Genomic DNA, 8,874 nt, shown 5'->3' on the forward strand with positions numbered 1-8,874 from the left:
CATGTTCAATCAATCCGAATCTATATAAAATGACGCTAAAAAAAAGTATATTTATATGTAAACATTCAACTAAGAGAACTAAAAATCACAAATTACTTGCTTAAGTTTAATCAAATACTAGTGTCTCATTTTTGTCCTAAAGCGTTTATTTATTTATTAATTGTTTTTGCAATCATTTTAACATACGGAAAAGGATATATCTGCTCCGGCTTAATAAAAAAAAATCCGTAATTAACTATGAATCTTTTACAGATAGATTTATGGCACAAAATAAGTTTCTATTTTCATCTTTTTTCCTTTCTCCTTCTCCGATCCTTAATGGAATGGACATTTTTTAAAAAAAAAAAGAAAAAACATAGACCTATTAACACTACGATTTATTAAAATAAGGGGTCCTTTATTTTGCGGGAATATGTTAAACCAAATTGACGGCAGAATTTTTGCCCGTCAATCTTAACTTATTCGGGTGAACCGTTAGGATTTTGCTGTCAAGTTTTAATATAATTTCTTTTTTTTGGTTTGTTTTGTCGCTGTCAAAGTTCTATATGTAAAGTTATTTTTGCAAAATCTTTTTAAGCGAGGTTAAAACCTAAACACCATGTTAAAAGATCCTAGTTGTGCTACTCACCAGCAAAAGGGCTCAAGTAAACCCGACCCGAAATAAACCCAGTATCAGCAAGAAAGCGAACATTAGTCTAATTATATTTGCTTTTACAGAAATGCTTCTAAGTCATTGAAGCCATTAGTACTCAGTTGAAGAAGAGCTGTCAAAACTGCATCGAAGATGTTTCTCACAAGGTAACATTACATTTGGCTTAGGTATATTCGTGATACTGTTTTCCTTTTCAAATTTGACTGAAATTTGTTTCTTGGACATTTTGGTATGAAGAACTGAGTACGATAGAGGTGTTAACACTTTCTCTCCTGAAGGCCGCCTATTTCAAGTCGAATATGCAATTGAAGCCATTAAGGTAATTTATTGGTTGGATTTTTAATTTATGTGTTTGTTACGATTTGTGCAATTGTCAATACTATTTGGGGTTGTGATTTTTTTTGAAAGCTGGGTTCGACTGCAATTGGGTTAAAGACAAAGGAAGGAGTCGTTCTTGCTGTTGAGAAGCGCATTACCTCACCTCTCTTGGTTTGTAACCTTTTCTATCCTTTTTCCTTCTGTGAGTATTTGAATTTGTGTGTCAAATTACTTTTGCTTTTTGATGAGTCAATGTTGTTTGTTTATGATAATTAGGTTTGTAAATTTGTGGATTGGACCGCTTATGTTATTCTAGCAGTATAGCACCAATTAATTTTGTTCTTCCTGGACTACTTCGTGAAACGATATTGGAGTCTTAATCAGTAGACAAAATGCTAGTAGAATTAATACACGCCTTGACTTAGCTGGCCTTCAAAAAATCATTACTTTATTAAAAGAAGAGAACAAAGAAATGCTGGTGGAACTTTCCTCGGCTGAATTGTTTCTTGTTTACTTTATGAGAGGAAGATAGAATAAGCAATTATTTCTCAGCAGGCAATGCGAGCTACAGGAATGACTTTTGATTTCTCTCTTCCCTTGTTACATAATGTAATTGGTATAGCTTTAGAAGACATTGTCTAGTGATCAGTGAATTATTAAAGGAGCAACTAGTGAACACTAGCTAAATATGGTAGTGGATAAATATGGGAAAACCGAGCAAACTTCTTACATTGAGAATATTGAAAAGCATGGTACAGTTTCCTATTTGTTGCCTTTTCTGCTCATTATGGGTTGCTTTGTCATCGGTCAGTTGTTTAAGCAGTTGTTGCAGAGTATGAGTGGAGAGCCCACTGTCTGCCTGTCAGTTGTTTCACTAATTCGGTGTTTTCCTCATTCTCATCATAGTTTTGATACTCTTACAGGAACCAAGTAGTGTGGAGAAAATTATGGAAATTGATGAACACATTGGTTGTGCGATGAGTGGACTAATAGCTGATGCCAGGACACTTGTTGAACATGCACGGGTTGAAACTCAGGTATTTAAATAGAAGACACAATTTTTATAGTTCAATTTTATGGAAAATAATTTCTTGCAATGGAATTCTACAGCAAATAAGTGACTGAGCTTTCTTGTTTTGTTCTCTGTCTCAATAGAACCATAGATTCTCCTATGGTGAACCAATGACAGTTGAGTCCACCACACAAGCTTTATGTGACTTGGCCCTGCGATTTGGAGAGGGTGATGAAGAGTCCATGGTTAGAATCATTTTACTATTATATGCACTTATTTTGAACTCAACACTTTCAACTCCTCTTAGTTGAAAGATTTCAGTGTCCTTGTTGTGGATGTCTGATTTTTGAAAGCATGGTATAGGTCCAAATACACCTTTCTGCTTTCCCCATTTATCTGGAGCTACATGGCTTACCCAGTGTTTTTGAGAGCGAGAAGCGCAAAAAAGCGACGGGGGCTCGCCTCGCTTCAAAAGCGAAGCGCTTCATTGAAGTGAAGCACAATTCTTAAAAAACATAACGTAAACCTTGCAAAGACACAATATAAATAATCAAAAAGTTCAATTTAAAAACTTAAAAGTAGGTACCACTACCACCAATTCCTCCATAAACCATAGGACAAGCAAAATCACATAAAAATTAATTTAACAAACTGAAATACACATAAAAATTAATAAATAAAGGCTAAAATACTAATCAAATAAACTGAAATATAATATATATACAATAATTAACTTTATAAAGTGAAATACACATACAAATTAATTAATAAAGGCTAAAATACTAAATAAGTAGAAAAAAAGGAGAAAAAGAATTTCGCACCTGCCCTAGCTATGAGCAGGTGCCTGGACGGGAACAAGATGAAGAAAGAAGAAAGAAAAAAAGGAGAAGAAGAAAGGAGAAGAAGAAGAAAGAAGAAAGATGAAAAATTACCTGGAGCTTCTCTCTTGAAGTCTTGAACCCTAGCAGCAATTGATTTTGAGAAATGGTCTTTACTTAGGTTAGGGGTCTGTTTTGTATGATAAAAAAACAGACCCAACTTTTTTTTTTAAAAAAAATTGACCCAAACATTTTTTTTCTTAAAACTGACCCCCTCCACCACAAAAGCGAGCGCTTTGTCGCTTCTCGCTTCGCGATCGCTTCGCTCTTCTTCTACTGAAGCGAGCGCTTCGTGTGGTCGCCTCGCCTCAGGCATGGAAAAGCGACAAGGCATCGCTTCGCGTCGCTTCTCGCTTAAAGCGATCGCTTTGTCGCTTTTTAAAACACTGGGCTTACCTAAATTTTACTGGATGATTAGATATTTTTAGTTAGTTTAACTAAATTAAAAAAAACCAATGGGGCCTTTCTGCTTGAGTTCACATGTTGTTTCCCCTTATGTGGGTATGAAATGGAGAAAGGGTTAAGGAACTTATATTTCGCAGTCATGTGAAAATAATTCAAAATAATTCTCATTCTCTATCCTTTGTATCAGTAGATATTATGTACGCGATATTGACTGTTGACCATGCTTCAATGTCTTCACGTTTCTGAAAGTTGTATTAGTTTTGTTTGGATCATGAAAATCAGTAATTTGTTGCTCCTCTTTCTGTTGAAAGCCTTTTGAGTGCTACTATATTAGATGGACTCTTCACTTTGTCTTGCATATCTATGTTGAACAAATGATCTTTCAGTAAGCATGTATAATTAAAATGATATGATTTTGAACAGTTGATAATGGCATATCCTATTGATACATAAAATATGCTACGAAGTGGCTAAAAATTGAATGTACCCATGCCATATACATATATCCATTAAGTCCTACCCAAGCCTGTGTAATTTCAAAACTTTACCTATCGTAATGGTAGATTAGGTTGCGCACCCAAGGGTGCAACCTAATAGTCATTGAAGTGGGTGCAAATCTTGGAGATGAGGGTACATATTCCAGTGTAGATAAAAAAACACTATAATTTCCATATACATATTTTTTTTTGATGAAGTAAGTGGTATATTAATAATAAAAGCATCCAGAGAATGCAGAATTACAAAGTAGGACAAGAATCAGCTCATAATGTAGACAAAAACAATCAGAGGATTATGGAGCTGATAAATTCCAAAAAGAGGTCAGGATTATATACAGGGGTATGGTTAACCCAACTAAAAAGGAAAACTAAACAGCTAGCCTTAAGTTGACATCTGGCAGTTGAAATACCATCAAAGCATCTTTGATTCCTCTCAGTCCACAAGCACCACAAAATAGAAGCAGGGACCATAGACCAGATTTTCTTGATGGATTTGTCAACTTTCCAGTAGCTCCAACACACAAAGGCTTCCCTGACACTGCATGGCGTAGTCCAATGCAGTCCAAAAAGTGAGAGGAACGTAGACCATAGGTCAGTTGCAACTGAACAATGTAGAAACAGGTGATTGATCGATTCAGAGTCGCAGAGACACATGTGACATCTGTTGGCTAATTGGAAATTCCTTCTGATGAGGTTGTCTTGAGTTAGGCAAGCACCATGTAGAGCAGTCCAGCAGAAAGCACTTATCTTTGGAGGGAGCTTCGTCTTCCATATAAGTTTCCACGACCATCGATCAATCAATACTTTATTAGAGCTCAGATTAAAATAACTTTCTTTGACTGAAAAAGAGCCTCCCCTCCTGTTGCCCCATTTAAGTTTGTCCATAATCTGAACTTTGACTGAAGCACTTTGGAGAGTACCAAGAAGAGCCAGCAAGTCCTCAATCTCCCAATCATTCAGGTTTCTTCTTAAGTGAGGGCACCATGAGTTCTCCGTCCAATTCTGAGCAACTGTAGAATCTAAATTAGACGCAAGTGAGAACATTCTTGGATAAGTAGTTCCTATCCATAAGTCCTTCCAGAATAGGATATGTTCACCATTGGCCCAACTGGAGTGATGTATTAAGTGAGAAAGAATCCCACAATGACCCGATGCTCTTCCATAGCCCACAAGCATGAGGAGTATTAGCAAAACTGGAGCACCAGTGGCTGTCACAACCATACTTGGCTTGGACTACCTCATTCCAGAAAGCCATTCCTTCTTTATTATACCTCCAGTGTCATTTCATAAGCATACTCTTGTTGTGTAAGGCCAAATCCTTGACCCCTAGTCCCCCAAGCGACTTAGAGAGGATTACCTTAGCCCACTTCACAAGGTGAAGTTTATGATCTTTACTGTTGCCCTCCCATAGGAACGAACATCTGAGTGTGTCAAGCTGTTTCTGAACACTAGCTGGAAGTTTGAAGAGGGACATAAAGTAAGTAGGTATGCTATCCAGAACACTGTTAATAAGGGTTATTCGCCACCTAGGGAGAGGTATTGCTGCTGCCAGGAAGCTAATCTCTTCTCAAATTTTTCAATGATTCCATTCCAAATAACAGTAGATTAGTGTCTAGCACCCGGAGGGAGGCCTAGGTAAGTGNTTTAGACAACCCAAGCCTTCGAAAGTAGCGTTTGGTCTCCAATCTTCATTCTCGGAGTAAAAGGTCCCGATACGAACTCCAAAATCACACTTTTAATTTGCTCCTTGTCTTCAATAATATCTTCTCCCACCTGGATTCTGTCAATACAATTATATCTCCTGTTGGAATTGGCTAATTTTTGGAAATATTTAGTGTTTCTGTCCCCCTCCTTTAACCACATGCATCTTGACTTTTGTCTCCATGATGTCTCTTCAGATCTGGCAAGCTGCTGCAATTCCAAAATTTTATTGGATTCAGCTTGAGTCTTCAATCTTCCTTCTGTAGCATGCTCCATTAGTAATAGTTCTTCAAGTGCTATGTTAGTTCTAGTACTAACTCTACCAAATACTTCCTTATTCCAGATTACTAGATCTTTCTTGAGTAGCTTCAGCTTTTGAGCGAGAATAAAGTCGGGGGATCCATTCACTAGATAACCTTGCCACCATTGTTTGATCATATAGCACCAAACCCTTCATGTTGCAGCCACATGTTCTCAAATTTGAAGTAAGAAGGTTCATTAGTCCAGTCCCCGCACACCAATGGAATAGGTCTGTGGTCTGAAACCACTTTGGGAAGAGCTTGTTGTTGAATAGAGCCAAAAAAATCATTCCATTCCGAAGAAATCAAGAACCTATCGATTCTTGAGGTTTGCAATGAATTTTCACCTCTAGCCCATGTGTAATAAGCCCCTTGGAGTGGAAGGTCTACCAAACCCATGTCTTGAATAAATTCAGAGAACAACATCCTCATAGCCCTTGATCTTCGAGTGCAGTTAAATCTTTCATTCTCAAAACGACATACATTGAAATCCCCCCCCCCCCCCNCGAGGGAAGCTCGAAAAGGAAGAGATTGTGAGTTAGAGGCTTAACTCGCATACCAGCCATCACTTTCCATCGACTAGAGAACCATGTCTGAAGCACTTCAGGTTGAGGATCAGAACAAAAGGAGTCATTGAAGGTTCCGACTAGGCAGCGAGATAAAATCTTCCTGTTTCCGTCTTCTGGGTTGGTCTGAGATTCAAAAACCGGCCATTTTTGCATGCTTGCTGCTTGAAAATAAGATAATTCCGGCGAGGTGAATCTCTGATGAAAAGTGTTGGGGTTCCCCAGAAATCTTAGGATCTTGTCTGCCACATCACTCCAGCCCAGGTTGTAATCCTTCTCCGGGATTATGATCGCCGATTTCCTTTCGTCAATCCATTTTTCAACTCGAATGAAGCGGCCATATATGTTGTAATTTTGATATACTCTGTGAACAAGATTCTGTTGTTTTCTTCCCCATTTCCTGTAAACATCACCTGAACCCCTGGAAGCTTGCTTGAAGTTATCACATACCCATCTCAGATTGTCCTCATCAATTTTAATTTTGCTAATAAAACAGGCACTCCTTTCTGTGAAAAGGAACCACCTAAGATGACATAATGTCAGAAAGTTCAAAAGATTTGTCTCCTGCAATAAAAAATAGCTTTCCCCCCATGTTAAAACATTGACTAAGCCGGAGGGAGACCTAGCCGGAGGAGAGAAACGATGGTTAGGAATAGGTGCACATTTCCCAAGTCAGAGCTTTTTGAGTGCCTAGACACAAACATTCCAGAGTGACATTCAAAATAATTCTCATTCTCTATCCTTTGTATCAGTAGATATTATGTACGCGATATTGACTGCTGACCATGCTTCAATGTCTTCACGTTTCTGAAAGTTGTATTAGTTTTGTTTGGATCATGAAAATCAGTAATTTGTTGCTCCTCTTTCTGTTGAAAGCCTTTTGAGTGCTACTATATTAGATGGGCTCTTCACTTTGTCTTGCATACCTATGTTGAACAAATGATCTTTCAGTAAGCATGTATTATTAAAATGATATGATTTTGAACAGTTATATTGGCATATCCTATTGATACATAAAATATGCTACGAAGCGGCTAAAAATTGAATGTACCCATGCCATATACATATATCCATTAAGTCCTACCCAAGCCTGTGTAATTTCAAAACTTTACCTATCGTAATAGTAGATTAGGTTGCGCACCCAAGGGTGGAACCTAATAGTCATTGAAGTGGGTGCAAATCTTGGAGATGAGGGTACATATTCCAGTGTAGATAAAAAAACACTATAATTTCTTCCAATTTGCCTAAACCTTGGTGGGCAGTGTTACCCTATACTTGTGCTGGTGGGATGTAGCATGTGTTCGATGGAATAATCGAGGTGTGTGCAACCTGACCCAAATGCTACCATTATAAAAAAGTGAAAGATTTGGTGGCTAATTCTTGGATCCAAGATCTTTCTTATTGCTAGAATCTGCTATTGGAAGAATGTCCACCATACAACCTCTTGGTTTCTTTGCATTTGGTTTACTTTCTCAAAATATACCTTCTATCTGCAATCTAGTCTCCGGAAAGATACTCTTGTGAACTTTATTGTAGTTTGATTGGTTCTAGCAGCTCTGCGTATATGTGAACTTTATTGTAGTTTGATTGGTTCTAGCAGCTCTGCGTATATATAAGTTGACTTTCCGGCAAACTTTCTTATAAAGAGTTCATATCTTTAGATGGTGCTTTATCTGCTGGTGTGAACGCGCTGTATAACCAAGCAAGATTGCTTGGAAACTTCTGTTATTTAGGAAAGGAAGCGGGAGCTAGATTCTGCCTAATGTTCAGCTTTATGGACTTTGCTTAATATTTTCATGGAAAAGAAAGATTAAGGGCAAAGGCTTGTTTCAAAACTAAATTTGATATCATTGAATTTTATTCCGGTGAAGTTGCTCTGTAGTGTACAATTAATAAACTTGGTGCATTGAGGACCTGGTTTGCATTTGACGATTATAGGGTGTATCTGTCTCGTTCCACTTGTTTGTGTTTATTGGTGCTTATCTTGCATTATCGTGTCTGGCCTTTCTTGTTTTATGGAGTAATTTTTTCAAAAAATACTATCTGGAAATTTTGCCAAAGTGAACTAATGTCTGAATCTTGTTAAAGATCACACATACTTTGTAATTCCTATTACTTAATTCTTAAAGAATCTTATAGGCTTCCCTTATTTTCTTTATCTTTCTTTCTCAGCACCTCCCTTTTTTAATCTTATGACTAGTGTAAGATTCAATTCTATCACCTTTGTGCATTACTTTTGTCTTTCTTTTGTTCGTGCAGTCCAGACCTTTTGGCGTATCTCTTCTTATTGCTGGTCACGATGAGAATGGTCCCAACTTGTAAGTATTTTCATCCCTTGAATGACATTAGTGGAAATATAATATCTTTTGTTTCCCTAGGTTTTCTCTCGTCTCTTGGATACCTTTTTTTGGGGGGTTTTGATAACGTTTTGTGGTTAGTATTCTATAATATTTAATGCAACTGCTTGGCGATATTTATTCTAACCTTTCTGCTTTGCCCCCACTTTGTTCTTGTGTAACCCCCCCCCCCCCCCCCCCCTTCTCTCT

General features: G+C 37.5%; 1 protein-coding gene across 1 annotated transcript in view; it reads left to right on the forward strand.

Moving 5' to 3' along the window:
* Positions 634-8,874, forward strand: part of LOC109233237 (proteasome subunit alpha type-5-like) — a 12,685-nt gene continuing 4,444 nt past the window's right edge. The window contains exons 1-6 of the mRNA XM_019399037.1: positions 634-798; positions 890-971; positions 1,061-1,141; positions 1,894-2,007; positions 2,126-2,227; positions 8,588-8,646. Coding sequence (XP_019254582.1) covers positions 785-798; positions 890-971; positions 1,061-1,141; positions 1,894-2,007; positions 2,126-2,227; positions 8,588-8,646 — 452 coding nt within the window. The 5' untranslated portion in view covers positions 634-784. The remainder of the gene's footprint in view (positions 799-889; positions 972-1,060; positions 1,142-1,893; positions 2,008-2,125; positions 2,228-8,587; positions 8,647-8,874) is intronic.

This window comes from Nicotiana attenuata, chromosome 10, assembly GCF_001879085.1.
Source record: "Nicotiana attenuata strain UT chromosome 10, NIATTr2, whole genome shotgun sequence".
Classification (NCBI taxonomy): Eukaryota; Viridiplantae; Streptophyta; class Magnoliopsida; order Solanales; family Solanaceae; genus Nicotiana; species Nicotiana attenuata.